The sequence below is a fragment of the Ipomoea nil genome, unplaced genomic scaffold (genome assembly GCF_001879475.1).
Source record: "Ipomoea nil cultivar Tokyo-kokei standard unplaced genomic scaffold, Asagao_1.1 scaffold0865, whole genome shotgun sequence".
NCBI classification, from domain to species: Eukaryota; Viridiplantae; Streptophyta; class Magnoliopsida; order Solanales; family Convolvulaceae; genus Ipomoea; species Ipomoea nil.
Window position 1 is genome coordinate 449739 of NW_017617293.1, and position 17468 is coordinate 467206.

Below are 17468 nucleotides of genomic sequence, written 5' to 3' on the forward strand. Positions count from 1 at the left end.
TTGATGCATATGTTCTTCCCCTAGTATCTTCATCATTTTGGTCAGGCACATTTTCATGATATATGTCATCCAATTCATTGGTACCCTCTAAATTAACATCTGCAAAAGACTTTGCGAACCTTCTTAGTTCCTATTGCACAATCTCATGTAATACTTAATTTTCCTGTTAAATAAGGTTCATACTTAGGAGTAGCTTATGAATAAAATATCATAACAAATATATCACAATTCTATCAATCACTTGTTGAACAAAATATATCTATAATATCAAATATCAAATCCATTCCAACAAATATATCAAATTATCAATATCAAAAAATATATATATAATATATATATATATATATATATATATATATATGTATATATATAAAAGTCATGTTACACCTGGGTATGTAAGTCGCTTTCTTCACTGATTTTAGACCCATTTCCTTTGACCCATCAAAAATGGCCTTTTTGTTTAAGTCTTTCGTAAGAGGATCTGCAATATTCCTCTTAGATTTCACATACTCTAACATGAGTACACCACTCACAATCAACTACCTTACAGACTCATGTCTAACTCTTATGTGTCTTCTCTTGCCATTATAGACGCTATATTTTGCCACACATATAGCAGTTTGTGAATCACAGTGTATGGGCACAGATGCAAAAGGCCCAAATTTTATGGACAAATATAATTGCAAACAACCATTGGCCGCTAACTTCACACGTGAAATCTGAGCACATGCATTATTTTAATGGCAAGTGGATGATTCAAATTTCTTTTCCCTCCAATGAACATATTTGAAGATACAACTTTAAATATAAGGAATGCACGGTGAAGAGACACAGAAGATATATTGTGTGCGTAATTTCAAGCATTCAAGCATTAGAAAGCTCACATATGTTATTCATCAAGATTAAAAGACTCAAGCTCTAAAGGTTCATCTAGCTTTTATAAGACTCTTAGTTGGGAATTATTTCAACTTGTGTGCTGAAGCTGTGTCTATCTCTACCAAGGGCATATAGGGGAAGGGTAGTAGGGGTTGTTAGGTGAAAAATTGATCAAATCAGTGTTTGACTTTGTGATCAAAGCACTCGATTTGTTATACATATTCATTGTAATTGTAGGGTATTGACAAAATTATAGTAAATTTCTTCGTGGACGGTAGGAGAAATTGGAACCACTATAAACCGCTTGTGTTCTTTATTTTCTTGGCACTTTAATTTATGCCATATCTCATCTCTTCTTAAAAAAAAATAAAATATTTTCTTCAAAATTTGTTTTCTGTTGTGCAACTTTTTATCCAAAAATTCTTCTTGACTATATAGTAATAAAATATAAAAGTCTATTATCCCCTTAAAAACTTTTAACTTGCTCATCATGATAAACATTTGTGTATGTTGAGATATGTTTGGAAAAGTGCACAACTATTTTTTTTTTTTATGTGAATTAGAACTTATACACATGTAGGGTCTATAAGATTTATAAATTTCTATATTCATTTATAATTTATTAATTAGCTAAGGTTATTTAAATGTGTGCAAATTTTGCAACATTTTATTTGCTTTTAACATTATCTATAAATATATTGTGGACTTTAAAAAAAAAAAAGAAGAAATATAATGTGTTTTTGTACATGACAGCTCAATATACCATGCAACTATTCAATTTGGCAGCAGAGTGGTTGCATTCCAAGTTCATTTTGAGATCATATGAGGTGGATAGAAGAGGTAATATCAACAGTTAAAAGCCTTATTATAACAAGAATAATGTTATAGTTTTCCCTGTCAAAAATACTATTTAATGATCACATCCAAACGTGATATACACAAAAACTCGTGTGAATTGAAGTTGTTTTAAATGTTGGTTCATGAGAAAATTTTCAAAAAATAAGTCGTATCGTATAAAGTGAACAAAATGGGTTTGTGTTGTTGCAAGGAAAATTAAAACAATCACAACTTTCTGAGAGCAAGTTCAGCCCGCATGTGTATGCTTTATAATTCATTGTATTTAGTAGATAAGTGTATGCTATAATTCCTTATCTAAAAATGCCTATTTCAAAATAAAAAATGGTACATGTTTTTTTTTTTTTTTTTTTTTTTTTTTTTTTTTTTTTTTAATATGGTAATGGTACATGTTTTACTACTTACTCAACTTATGAAAGAATTACAAATATATTTTATGACTATATTATCAAAATACAACATTTTTATGTATTTTATTAGAAAATATTCCTATTTATTAATTACTTATAAATTGATCAATTTCGCATACACATGTACAAATTTATTTATAGAATTTTGTATGCATCTAACATTTTGGAAATAAAATGATTATATATATTACAAACAAATATGATAATTGATAACAACGAGTTTTGTACATGATAGATAAGGTTGACCACAGGGGAAAATCATGGTGGAGCAGATTAATGCTGACATTAAAGTCTAGATATGAACGTGATGCGGATGCAACAGGTAATATCAATTGTTAAAAATAAAATTTAGGGTGTATTTAGAAACTCGAAAAATGATTTCTGTAAATCATTTTTTGAGTTTCTATTGTTTGGCTAGAGGGAAAAAATGAAAGTCAATGGAAAATAGGGGTGTGGTCAATAGAAAATAGAGAAGATTTTTCGGAAAATGCCTTCCATTTTTTGGGGGAAGTCATTTTTCGTTTGTAGCAGTGGAACAGTTAATTACCCGCTGCCGCCGCCGCCACCACCACCGCCACCACCACTACCACCACCACCACCACCATCATTGTATATTTTAAATATTTAAAATTAAAAATAATTATGTTCATTTTCCAAAAATGAACCAAACACACCAAAATAGTTTTCTGGAATGCTGTGAAAACGTACCCACCTTGTAAGGTGGGCACAGTTCCATAATGGCGTCGTTTTCGTCGAAAACGACGCCGTTCTAATTAAAAAAAAAATTATTTTCACTTGCTGTTAAAGGCGTTTCTCTCTTCGCAATCGCACAGTTTAGAAATTATGAATCTACTGTATTTAAATTAAGAATCTACAGTATAGAAATTATGAATCTACAGTATTAGGTTTGTGAACATGTGATAGAGCTATATGTTCATAATTTTATAAATATATGTTCATAATTATAGAGCTATATGTTCATAATTTTCGATGTTCATATATCCAATAGTTGAACTTTGTATTCACAAATCACAGAACTCTATGTTCATAATTTGATAACTATACAATTTAGAAACTATGAATCTACAGTACATAAATTATGAATCTACAGTATAGATATTATGAATCTGCAGTATAGAAATTATGAGTCTAGTGTATAGAAATTATGAATCTATTGTATTTAAATTATGAATCTATGGTTTAGAAATTATGAATCTACAGTATAGAAATTATGAATCTACAGTATAGAAATTATGAATCTACAACAATGCCAACCTTGCAACAACATATCGCTCCGCAACCAAACACTGGAAAGGAATTTTTTTTTTGGAAAATGACTTATTTTCCAAAAAACATTATATTTGTCATTGTTGAACCAGAATTTTTGAAGCTTGCCAATTACAAGTGATGTATCTAGGTTTTGATATATTTAATGAGTTAGTGTGTGTAGAGTATGTGGTTAGTTGCTTAGTAGAAATAATGAAAATGAAAGAAAGTGCGAGATATTTTTATAGTGATTCGAAAAACTTTTCTACTCCACTCTTCTTTTTAAACTCCAATGAGAATTCCACTAAGTATTTGTTTACATAAATACAAAGTGGCACGAAGCCTTCAGCTTCTACCGGTTGACAATTCTTGAGACAATAGTTGTTCATATACTTGATTAGCATTTTGGAGATCCCTAGCTAGGTTGCAATTATGAAGCTTGTGCTATCTAGAAAATCATTAACCTTTGTTGGCTAGTCTTTGTAACTTCCAAATTATGAATAATGTTGCATCAGTTGCGTGGTTCTGAGTCTTGCCTTTCTTTATAAAAATAAATAATAAAACAAAAAAAAAATAAAAAAGAAAAAGAGAGAGAATCTAGAGGCAATAGTTAGATCGCGAACTAGGATCTACCTTGCAAGGTGGACTCTAGTTCAAAACGACAGCGTTTTAGCTGTCACGATTAATGTGGTGTTGTTAGTTTCATTTTTCAAAAATCGCATCGACCGTGTTTCTAAATATTAAGTATTGAGTTTCTTAAAATACTAGTTTATGAACATTAAGCTTGGAGTTTATGAATATATAATGTCTAGTTTTTTAACAGTAAACTTTGATTTTTTAAACATATAGTATCTAGTTTATGAATATTAAGCAAATATTTGAGTTTCTGAATATATAGTATATAGTTTATGATCATTAAGCTTTGAGTTTTCAAACATATAAATGATTAATGCCGTTAACAGTGAAAAGGAAAAAAAATAAAAAATTTGATAAAATTAAAATAATACCGTTTTAGACCAAGGTTCACCTTGTAAAGTGAATTATGATCCACGATATAATTTGCGGAGTGGAGGGGTTTTAGAGATCGAGAATACATGACAATTATTCTAACAAAAAGTACATAACTAGTTTCCATTCCGGCAAGCAAGATAATAAGCGGTTGTTATCCTGTGGACCATGGTCCGAAAACGGCGCCGTTTCTTTAAGTAAAGAAACGGCAACTATTACTTTTTAACAAATTCCGTATTTTTTATGTGTTCATAACAAAATGAAACTACGGTGTATCTAAAATGAAATTGTCTCGCATATTGTGTTTATATTATCAAATGAAACTATAATTGAATCGAAATGATACTTTATTTGTGTTGAAATGAAACTGCATTATGTATAAACTGAAACTGGATAACATATCTCACATATTGAGTGTATATTGTCAAATAGAACTGTAGTTGAATAGAAATGATACTTTAGTTTTAGTGAAATGAAACTACAGTGTGTATAAAAAAAAACTGAATAACATGTCTCACATATTGAGTATATATTGTCAAATGAAACTGTAGTTATATCAAAATGATACTATAGTTGTATTGTAATGAAACTAAAATGTATATAAAATGAAACTGAATAACAGTTTCACATATTTGAGTATATATTGTCCAATGAAACTGTTGTTGAATTAGAATTACAATTTGATGGTGTTGCAATAAGACTACAGCGTGTATAAAATGAAATTCAATAACATGCGTTGTAATAAGACTATTGTATGTATAATGTCGAATGAAATTGTAATTGAAATCAAATGAAATAGTAGTTGTGGTGAAATTAAACTACATATATATAAAGTGAAACTGAATATGTTATACAAGCAGAGTTAATTACGCGGACCGAGTATCGTTTCTTTTCATTAAAAGAAACGGCACCGTTTTGAACCCTGATACATAATGCTGTGTTGGAAATGGTTCACAGTAAAATTTGCCGATAAGGCAACCACATAAAGGAAACCTTCATTACACAAATATATGTGGCTATGTGAGATAAAGGACCTTGACCCACCTGAAAAGATATATACTAGATCAGGATAAAGGATTACTAGACCGATTTACTAGCAAAATAGGCGAAAAAGTAAAAGATAATATTCAATGAGAGGGTGTGTGATTACCAGGAATTTCAAACTTTTTTAGAAATTTAATTTAACTACGTTTGTTGTAATTTTAAATTTAGAAAAGTTTAAATTAATGTGAATCTAATTTTATGCTATCAACGAAAGTAAATCCTACTTAGGGAAGGTATGATTTTAGTTTTTGGGATAATTTTGAATCTACCAATTTTTTATTTATTTTTTTTAAAGAAAAACAAAGCTTGTATTATGATAGTAAATCGGAAATGGAGTTTGGAGGGACCGAGTCCCAGTACAAAGTATTAGCCTGAGAAACGGCTGTAGTAGCTAAAGTGTGAGCTATAACATTAGCTGATTTAGGAATTAACCGAATAATGCTATTATTAAAAGTGGACATAGCAATCCTACATTCATCTATAACCAAACCAACATATGACAAAATAGGCACCTGTGAAGATAAAATACTCCGAAGCTCCCGAACAATCAGTGTAGAGATCCACGGCCAACTCCCCACGATCCTTCAGCCACAATATTGCCTCCTTACATGCCATAGATTCCGCCCCATGTTATCTTAATTACACACATCCAACGCATGTCTAAACCATATAGAAAATGTGTTGCCAGAAATAGAGGACATAGGTAATGAAGAAATATTCCACACAAGTTGATAAAATTCACACAAAACAAGGGAGTGCATTGTATTCTCATGAGTACGATCACATAGAGGGCATGAGGGATTCACTTCTGCTCTCTTTAAAAGCAAGTTAGTTGTTGTGGGAGGATATCATTAAGAGCCCTCCATAAAAAAGTCTTCCATTTGGGAAGAACCTTCAATTTCCATAGGGTGATCCATTTGTCAAAGTCCCCAACGTGGCTTTCATATTCACCAGTAATGTGTCTATAACCACTCTTTACAGAATAATAACCCTTCGTGTCACCCAACCAGAACCATGAGTCCTCATAATTAGGGCTAATAGGGATCCTAGAGATGCGAGCCACATCATTCGGATCAAACAAGTCAACCAAAACTTCGGGGTCCCAGGAATTTGTGTTGTGGTCAATCAAACCCGACACCAGTGCACCACTTAACCGGGGGAGGGGGAGGGGGAGGGGGGGGGGGAGGGGGCATGGCGGCTTGCACCAATGGACTCGGATCGTCAGGTAACCATGAATGTCCCCAAATTAAAGTAGATTTATCATATCCAATCATGCATCTTACACCACCACAAACCAGATCATGAGCAGCCATAATACGACGCCAACAATAACTAGGGCGATTACCCACGGAGGCATCAATAAAAGAAGTTCTAGGAAAATATCTAGCCTTATAAATCCTAGCATCCAAAGAATGGGTCTTAGTAAGGAACCTCCAGGCTTATTTACCTAACATAACCAAATTTCATAGGCACACATAAACGATCCTGGGCTTTCAAGTGAATATCCCCTTCATTCCCATTACCCTACCAATAACGATTCATGGTCCGCTCAATAGATAGGCAAACAGTCTTAGGAAGCAAGAATGCACTCATAGAAAAAGTAGGCATAGATTGAGCTACACTTTTCAAAAGAACCTCCTTACCAGCCTAAGATAGCAATTTTTTGTTCCATGAACCAATCCTATGTTTGATCTTATTCTCAATGTAAGAGAAAACTGCTTTTTTATTTCTCTCTACGAATGCAAGTAACCCCATATATTTTCCAAAATTTGGAGCCTGTACAACACCCAACACACTTACCACCTCCTCCCTATGTTCTTCAGAAATATTCTTGCTAAAGTAGACACTGGACTTATGAAAATAAACCACCTGACTTGACAAGTTCCCATAAACACTCAGACAGCTTAATAACTCCTTCTTCCTGGGCATTTGCTTTAAAGAAAAGTAGGTTGTCATCTGCAAAGAATAGATGGGAGATAGGGTGTGCACCCCGAACTACCCTGCACCCATGGATAGATCCCTCCATTTGAGTTTTCTGTAATAAAAGAGAGAGACCCTCCGCACAGATAATAAATAAGGGAATAATAGATCACCCTATCGTAAGCCACGAGTTGGGGTCACACTTCCGCTACTCACACCATTAATTAGGAAATTATAAGAGACCGTAATAACACAAAGTATAACTAGGTCTACCTACCTGTCACCAAAACCCAGCACTAATAACATCCATCCTCAGAAAGGACCAATACATTCGATCATAAGCCTTAGCCATGTCCAGTTTAAGGGCTCTCCACCCTACTACCCCACATTGTTTTCTATTTAGGTAATAACCCACCTTTGCAGCCACTAGAATATTATCTGTAGTCAGCCTGTCTGGAATAAAATCACTTGAGACTCAGAGATCAAGTCACCCAGAAGCGATTTCATCATATTTGCCAACACCTTAGCCATAATCTTATAAACAACGTTACATAGTGCGATAGGCCTAAGGTCAACTACGGTCTCAGGAACATTCTTCTTAGGGATGATGACAACATTAGTATCATTAAGGCATTCCAAGAAAGAACAGGAATTCAAGCAATGAATAACAAAGGATGACACATCCCCCCACCACATCCCAAAAATGTTGATAGAACACCGGGTTCATCACATCAGGTCCCGGGGCTTTATCAGGGAACACAGAGAAAAGGGCATACTTAACCTCTTCTATCACAAAAGGGTGCAACAGGGTATCATTATCAAAACTGGGTGACACGGGGCATAATAGAGTTAAAGAAAGGATCATCACAGGTAGACCCATTATACCGGAAGATATTGTCAAAATAGCCCAAAACAAGAGAATTCATAGCAACCCCCTCAACACAAGCCCCAGAGCTATTTATAAACTTAGTAAGAGTGTTCTTCCTTTTACAAGCAGAGGCGTACCTGTGGTAGAATTTTGTGTTTGCGTCCGCCCCTTTAGCCAGTGATGTTTAGCACGTTGTCTCCAAAACACATGCATCCTCCTGCGCTTCAAGACGGCTCAACTGCGATTTGGTCTGTTGGAATTCAGCCAAGGCGGATGGATCCCTACGACCTCTCAATGCCAACTAGTTCTTGCATAGATTTCTGATTTGCTCACCAAACTTATGGAAGTGCTCCCCCCCCCCATCTCCCCAACTGCTCCTCACAGAGTTGTTGGCACCCCAACAAGCCACCCTCCTTCTTATCCTCTCATGTACTTTCCACAACCTCTCTACAACCATCATCTAGAAGCCAAGCCAGCTCGAATTTGAAACCCCTCTCCTCCCCCACCCCTCGTACTAGAATCACTTACGCCGAGGAATAAGGCCGAGTGATCAGAAGAGCGGATGATGATGTTTTCCACGCTCACACTTCCCAGCATATCTCTCCAACTTACACTTGCCAGAACCTTATCAAGTCTCTCCTCTATCCAATCCACAGTACCCCAACCTCTCTCCCAAGTGAACTGATAACCTCTTAAAGGCAATTGAGACAATCCACAATCATCCATAGCTTCCCCAAAACCGCGAAGGAGGCTATCAAGATAGGGGTTCCCCCCGCGCTTCTCATGCTGAAATAAGAGATCATTGAAATCTCCTACAACAACCCAATGAATCAATGATCTACCAACTAGAGACCTAACAAAGTCCCATGATTCCCGTATCGTAATACGCTCCGGTAATCCATAATGACACGTCATACGCCAACATGGAAGACTACCCAGGCTAACTTCTACGTCAACATGATTTTTTGAGTAACTTAAGAGCCTTGCGTATTATTCCTCCTCCATAGCAAAGCTAAACCTCTACTTAAACCAACACTATCAACATAAAAAAAGTCCATCGAAGCCAAACTCGGGCTTCTTAAAGGACACTAGGTCCACAATTTCGGGCTTCTTAAAGGACTTCTTGAAGGAATGGGATTAACGGAGCCGGCGGATTCACCCCGGGGCACCATAGCATGTCGGGAATAAGGGGGGACATCTTAAAAAACAAACTCGGGCTTCTTAAAGGACACCAGGTCCACAATTTCTCCAACTGTGCGTGAATTAACCAAGCCACAACAGTTCCTACTAATCGTACTCATGAGAACGGGTGGGTCTGGGAACCACTAGGGCTCGCCGAGAATAATTTTTTTTAGACATCTGCATCACCACTACCGCCTCCCGTCCTCCTACAACCATTACCCTCCATCTCACGCCTACGCTTAGCTACTGCCACCACGCCCAACTCCCCCTCCCGTCTACTATCCTGCGAAGACCTCTCGTCACCACCCCGCAACTCCACATCATCATTGCCAAAACTTGCAATCGGACACGGCTGACCCCCCAAGGGTACCAACCACGGCTCTCCTCTAGCCCCAGGCCCCCGAAAAGCACCTACACTGAGGTCATCTCCAAACGAATGTTGATCGACTGGAATAGAAGCATCCATCGCCTTAAGATAAAACTTATATGCATGCCCCAACAAACCGCAGTAGAAGCAAAAGGTGTGAAACCTCTCATACTTAACGTTCACCCAGCAGCTAGACTTATCCCATTTAACAAGCTTCATGTGACGTTTAATCGGCCGTGCTAAAGGGATAGAGACACGAACACGATAAAACGACTGCCACGGTGCACCAGTGAATCTTTTGTCACACTTGATGAAGTTTCTGATTTGTTCCGAAATCATGTCTGAGGTGTAGCCAAGCGATAAGTCGTGAAGCTGCACCCAATGGTCGACAGAATTGAGAACCACATCAGCCGGAAGGACGCCGTCGGTGACCTATCTGCACACCAACGTACTACTCTCAAAAGACCACGGGCCCTCCTCCAACATGTACTGCATATATGTTTTATGGTAGAAGACGAACGTGAAAAGATTCAGCTGGACCTCATATATCTGGACTCCCCTAACAGGGCACCAAACTGAAGGCATAACCTGATGCATGTATTCCACTTTCACCCTCTTGTCAGTCAAGAACCGGCCAACAGCCACCCAGGTCTCCTCTTCCCATTCCTGAACACCACCAACCACCTCCTCCGACGGTTCAAACACGAGAGCTTCCTCCTCCGAAACCAAATACGTCCAACGAGCCGTCAAACCTGCTACGCCCCCATCGCTTGTTGTAGATGAAGCCATGCAGACGTCGTCAAGGGTAAAGACTAAGCAGTCGAACATATAAGCACTGGTGAATAACCGGAAGAAAATCAAGAAATGATTAATAAACCCTAGGCAAACCCTAAGAGGGGAGAAACCCTAGAACAAGGTAGAGAGAGACGGTTGCTTATTTCTGTTATTTAATTTATTGATAATGAATCCTACCAAATTTATTTAATAACATATTTATCTTTTTTTTTTTTGCACCATATTCAAATTCACTAATAAATAATAAAATATAAGAACTTTGTCTCTCCCACCATTGCGAAGGATAACAACACTATTTATACAAGAAATGCATATCTCTCAATTATTTTTTTTTGGTTTTTTTACATACGTACTTTTTTTTTTTTTTTTTTTAATATTCTACATTTCACTTAGAAAAAAAAAAAACAAAAAAAAAATTTCTTATTTTAGATTGGATTTTTTTGACATATTACTTATTAATTTACAATTGATTTATTAAACTCTCAGATCAATTATTTGTTATGTTTTTCTTTTTAATTTTTGTATATGATGGTTTTGTTGAAACCGGGTCCACCATAAAATGGGTATATAGGTACAAAATGGGAGAGGGGGGGGGGGGTAGGAAAATAGTAGTATTATTGCTCGGGGCGCTAGGCTCAAAAGAGTGCATACAAAGCCCGAGATACTGGCCCAAAATGGCAGCCCAAAGAATACATAAATAATAAATGCTATAGCCCTAATAATGAAATAGAAAGTGCTGGCAAGAGAGAGCAGACTCAGACCACTCAGCCAAAAGGGAGGTCGTGAACCAAGGGATCGATGGTTTTTAAGGGGAGGGAAGACACCCTATTTATATTGTTGATGAACTCATAGATGGTTGTCAAATGGATGGCATCGAGCAACCTTCATTCTGGCTACACACGTGTCCCCCCCATTACTTTGCTTCTAACACACTTACATGCATAAGTGGAGCTTCCTACCCTTTTGTACATAAGATCTTGAGTGGCTTGGGTAGTTAGGGCTTGTGTTGTCAAGTGGGAGGTTGTGTGTTTAATACCCCTTGGTAACACCTTTTATAATATTTTGTTCCAAGCTTCCTTCTTTCTTTAGCCCAATAGATTTCCATTATTCTTATTGTGCCAACACCTCACCCATAAAGATGGACACCCCACTTGGGTGGTTGAGCCAAGACTTTCCCAATAAAAGTTCATAGGGAAGCTTAAATGAACCAAGCATTTGAATTAAATTTTCAGGTAATTTGATTCTTATGTTTCTAGTGTAACATCAAATATGTTAACTAATTTTCTTTGCAAAGTTATTCCCATCAAATACATTCCTTGAAAATATTTTTTTCCATAAATTTAATTGATGGGAAAGTACCCAATACCCTCTTAGTTTACAAAATGAATTTTGATATAATAGGAATCCTATTCTGTAGGGAAAAAATATGAGAAAGAATAATCTTTAGAAATTATATTATAGTGTTTGGTTAGATTAAGGGATAAAAATGTAATAATTATTTTAAAAATAAAATTACCCTTCAATGTGTGTGTAGGTTATGAGAACAACTACACTATAAAAAGTGATCACAACTGTCCATCAAAGTTCATCAAAGATGGAGGATTTTAGAAAAATAAAACATGGGGTCAATTTTATCATTATTGCAAACTTTTAAATTTTCAATATTTATAAAACTAACCTCGTCACTTTTCTCTTTATTTTTTTTTTTAGCAATCCTCAATTGTTGATCTAGCCAAATGGATGGATCATATCAATTCTCACTTTTCACCTAAATGTCTGTTCTCACATGAACCCTCTTATATATATATATATATATATATATATATATATATATATATATATATATATATATAGGGTTTGATTCACATGAGAACTAGTTCGTACGTGAGAACAGTGGACAAATCTAAGCTATTTATATTTCGAAGTCTATAACTCAGATTATCTACCTAATTTTTTTTTTCAGAAAATGTCCTTGATTTTAAACCTATAAAATCTCCATAATTAGCCAAAAGGGCAAATTAGTTCATCAAAAAGGGTAACACTTGTGAGTTTGTCCCACGGGTCTCAATCCATGAGACAAGTCGAATCTTTGATTAATGGGTAAGATATTTGACCTCATTAATCAAAGATCCGACCCGTGAGATGGTCCATACAGGTTTTTTCCATAAAAAAATGCATGCACCACCAAACTAGGTATTTACTCCTAATCCAACGCAGGTACAGAATTCAAACAGTGTAATCCAAATAAGTCCGACCAGACTACATTTCACGACACGAAACGTAAAATGCACAAAGCTGAGTGCACCACTGCACAATAGTTGTAAACTGCAATGCACAACTCCAATGGTTTCACAGCCTCATACATACTAGATATCCAAAATGCACAACAGTAGTCCTTTTGATTATGATATCTCTCCTCATAATCATTCTGGTAGTACTTAGGTGCTTGGTAGTCCCTTGAATGATCATAGGATAGATCTCTCCTTAGTGGTTGTGTAACACCCCCGATTTTTACTACATTTTTAAAACTCAAATGCACAAGAAAACATCTAATCATCAAGACATAAAGCAAACGGAAGCTATATAAAATCGTGACGTGTTATGCCACACCTATCTCAGACATAGGTGCACAGGCGGGAAAAACTATCAATTCAACAAAACATAAAGTATATAGGCACACAGGCCGCTAAACTAGGCTCACAGGCCAACAAAAGATAACGTCTACACAGGACAGCTAAATTATCTAGCGATCCACGTCTAGCACTCTCAGTCATCTACTCAAAACCTATAGAACAAGGGAATAAACATGGGGATAACACCCGGTCAGCGAATATTGCTGGTAACCCATCAATACGCGTTAAATAACATATATAGATAAGTATAATCAAAACCATTTTGAAACGGAATACAGTACATATCATTTCAAAACCATGGAGAGAAGTCAACTTCAAAGACTCATCAAACACTCTCAAAAGAAATGGGAATTACCATCCTCCCAACAACGACAAGACAACAACATGAAAGACAAACAACTCAGGATGCATTCAACTGATCACAAAGTAGAATACATCAAGACATGCTCATAAGCAAAGAGTTCACATTCACAAGTGGCCAACTACATGCCACAGTGACAACTACATGTCACAAGTATCATAGTTCCAACTTTATGCCCTGTTCCAACCTTATGGCTACCCCTGGCCTTATTTCAGCTCCAACCATTACCTCCAAGTAACCCCTGTACTTCTGGGTCCAACCTTTTGCCTCCGGGGACCGTCGTCCCCCCACTTACAACCACCCACATTACCGCCGAACTCTCAGTACACGAGGGTACCATTAACTTCACAATCACAAAACCGCCAAACTCGTGAGCAAAGCTCAAGTAACCAACCACCAATCTCAATCATAATCACACACAAGGTCATCATCATTACCAAGAAGACTAAGAATCAACAATAGTCTTAATCAAGTATCAACAAAGGTACAACGAATTACATACGACCATATCATAGGAATCAATCAAGAGATCACAATAAAGACATGAGCCCATACTCAATCAACAAAGGATTCCAATCCAACACCAAATGATTGTCAACACAAATTGGCAATCTCGATACGAAGGTACAAACCACACATACTAGCATATCAACATCAAACTAGCCTGCTTATCAAACGGGTAAACCAAAATTAGTTCCAAAGAACGTTCAAGACTCACATTAGCCCAACGAGTCACAAAGTTCGACCCTTAGCACGATTCAAGACACCAAATCCTACACGGATTCTTAACATACAGTTCTAGATATACGAAACATCAAGAAGACTCACAAATAGCCCAATAAAACAACATCGGGAGGTCAAAACATCAATACCGAGACAAAAGAATCACGGGGAACAAATCCCCGCAAACAACCAACAACGTTCCCCGCGGGTGGGGCCACGGGTGGACCTCCACTCGTGGGTACATACACCCGAACGACCACGTTCCCCGCGGGTGGGGCGGCGGGTAGTCCTCTGCCCGCCGTCCGGCCCGCGGGTACCACCTCCTGTACACAATAATCCCTTCGGGGATTTTCAACAACAAGTCCAAATTCAAGTCCAAAACACCCAAAATCTCACACTCAACAACAATATGACTTGAACCCAAGAAATAGCCAAGCAATGGCATTCAAGAACCCTAAGAACAAGCTCTAAACATGCATCACCACAAGACAATGCATCAAATCTCACAAATCATCACAAGAATCACAAGTAGAAGTCAAGAAATCATCATATAAGTAAGAAAATAGGTTTTGTAAAGCATGGGTTACCTTTGTAGCCTAATAATTTCCTCTTTTCACCCTTAAAAGCCTTTCATAGAACTCCTCTTCCACACTAACTTCATACATAAACCAAAACACAACAAAGATCCTATCTTTAGAAAAAGGCACATAAAAGAAGGTTAAAAACACCAAAAGACCAAGGATCTTACCCTCCCATATGCTCAAGATGAAGAAAGTAGGAATCTTGGGAGGCAATCTTGCAAGACTTGGATGCTCAAATTCTAGCTTGGAGAAGAAGCTAAACCATTTTAGAGAGAGGCTAGAGGTTTTTGTGTTTTAGATTAAAGGGTGAATGAAATGAAAGAATATTGCTAGGTTAGCTTGAATCACAAACCTTAGGTAGAAAGACATTCCTACCCTTACTAATGTTGGAAAGACAAGGGAACAAGGGCACAACTCAAGAAGCACAAGGTACAACCCTTTGACTTAAGTGACTAGTCAAATCTAGTCCCTCGACTATTAAATTTCAGGATTTTTAGGAATAGATTATCAAAGAGACTTGGATTAATTCTTTAATTAATCCTTGATTAGTGTTTGGATTTATGGGGTGTCACAGGTTGGGCCCTCCTTGAATGCTCATAATCATGACCATAATAAGACTCTTAGTAGCTCTTCGGTGGGTCATAATATGCATATCTTCCTTGAGAGTGTGCCCTATAGTCCTCATCATCTCCATAACCATAGGGGTTAGAAATTTGAGCATTATAGTCTCCCTTTGGTGGCATACATCCTCCTTGGTCCTCATAGTAGTCCTCTTGTTGAAATCTCGCTTGAGAATACGTCATAGAAGATCAACCTGCAAACACCAAGACAAGATAGTGTTTTGTACTTTTGCAACTAGAAGTAGTTGCAAGTGAGCTACTAGTGTAATGGAAATTTCAAGTAGAACAAAACAACAAATGAAACAACACAACAAGACAACGAAACAAACAAAAAAATAGGTGGAAATAAACAAAAGACACAAACACAATGTAAAAATGGTGAACTAGACTCCCTAACTTGGACACCTACTCATATAAACCAGAATGGACAAACTATATATTCAACACCTACGCCACTCCCCGGTAAAAGCGCCATTTGAAAGTTATGTTAAAGTGGTGGTGGAATGAAGTGTGTGTGAGAGGGCATCCTCACATCGGATATTGTCTCAAGGAGTGGACCGGAAGGGGGTTGAATAGTAGGCGGTTAATCACAAGAGTGTAGAGTGTTTGGAAGCTAGTTCAAAGGAGTAAATTTGATTCATGTGATAAGAGAGAAATAACGGAAATGACAATCAAATTGTAGTGAAAGATCAAGAAACAATTAACAGTCAATAATAAAACTAAGGGTTTGGACTAGGTCACTCAAGTGTAGATGATGTAGTGTATCATTGGTTAGAGCTCATGTAATGTATTGACAAGGGAACTAGGGAGATGCTACTAGGTGCCAACGCCACTCTTGTGGTCGTGACTCTCATGGTGACTCAAGGTCATTGAAGCATTTTATCAAACATGTGATACAATGTTCGCATCTCCTTCCAACCCTCTTTTCTTAAAGGTGAGTTGGATTAGTGAGAGGTGTGGCTATGGTATTGCTCTATCTCATAGTGACAATACCTTTTCCAAGCACCTCTTACACAATTTGGCACAATCATATAAGGGTCAATGCAAACCACCAAGCTCACAACTAGAGCCATCATCAAGTCATTACTCTAGCTCATAGCTCAATTTAATCACATAGCATCAGTCACAAAAGATGACTTAATCTAATCCCTAATTGAATCTAGCTATTCATCTTACGAATATAAATGAAAGCATCAATTGAAACAAGAGACATTGCAATCACAATTGGAAAAAAGAAAATGCAAAAGAAACAAGAAAGACTTAGCTTGGATTGATAACTTCCAAAGATTAAATTGGAAATTCATATATGAAATATGGAAAATGTTCTTCAAATATTCTTCAAAGTTGTATTGATTACACAAATGAAATGTGTAGAGAAGTGGGAGAGTAGAGATTGAAAAGTTCTCCAAAAATAACTGCCTAGGGCTATTTATACCCCCCTCCTCCATCTCACTAAATATACAGTTTCCAAAGGATTCTAGGCTCGTGGTCACGATAGGGCTCACAGTGTGAGTTCCATCGTGACTTTTTAGCATAGTTCGATGGTTCTAGAGCACACAGTCGAGTTCACGTCATGTCCTTGACCGTAACCAACCACTCTGGGAAGCAATTATGGTTTCTAGGCGATTTGTTATCTTGTAGACGTCCGAACTAGCCTTTGTGGTCTTCATGAAAGTTGTAACCCTTTGAGTTTTCATTCGAATTCCACTTGAACCACCTCATTTGGACACTCCTAGCCCGAGATATGCTCAAAATACTAAAACGTCGCCCGACAGAGAAAAATGCAAAGCAGAATGGAGTCACGCTGGTAGTCACGGCGTGACCACTAGCGTGAGCCTTGATTTTCACTCCAAAATGCATATTTCGTCATCTCCTTTGTTCCTTTGGGTCCCCGGGTCATGTTATGATACTTCCAACCCGCCCTTTTTCACTTTCTTGACATTTCATGACTCCCGGAAC

At 37.0% G+C, this 17468-nt stretch overlaps 1 protein-coding gene and 1 long non-coding RNA gene across 2 annotated transcripts in view; both read left to right on the forward strand.

Moving 5' to 3' along the window:
- The first annotated feature begins 1614 nt into the window (after positions 1-1614).
- LOC109178641 (ankyrin repeat-containing protein At5g02620-like) overlaps positions 1615-17468 on the forward strand; it is a 39871-nt gene continuing 24017 nt past the window's right edge. The window contains exons 1-2 of the mRNA XM_019328177.1: positions 1615-1716; positions 2377-2463. Coding sequence (XP_019183722.1) covers positions 1623-1716; positions 2377-2463 — 181 coding nt within the window. The 5' untranslated portion in view covers positions 1615-1622. The remainder of the gene's footprint in view (positions 1717-2376; positions 2464-17468) is intronic.
- LOC109178642 lies at positions 3911-17374 on the forward strand. The gene is made up of 3 exons (XR_002053743.1): positions 3911-3921; positions 14838-14842; positions 17287-17374. It is a non-coding gene; the product is annotated as an uncharacterized LOC109178642 (long non-coding RNA).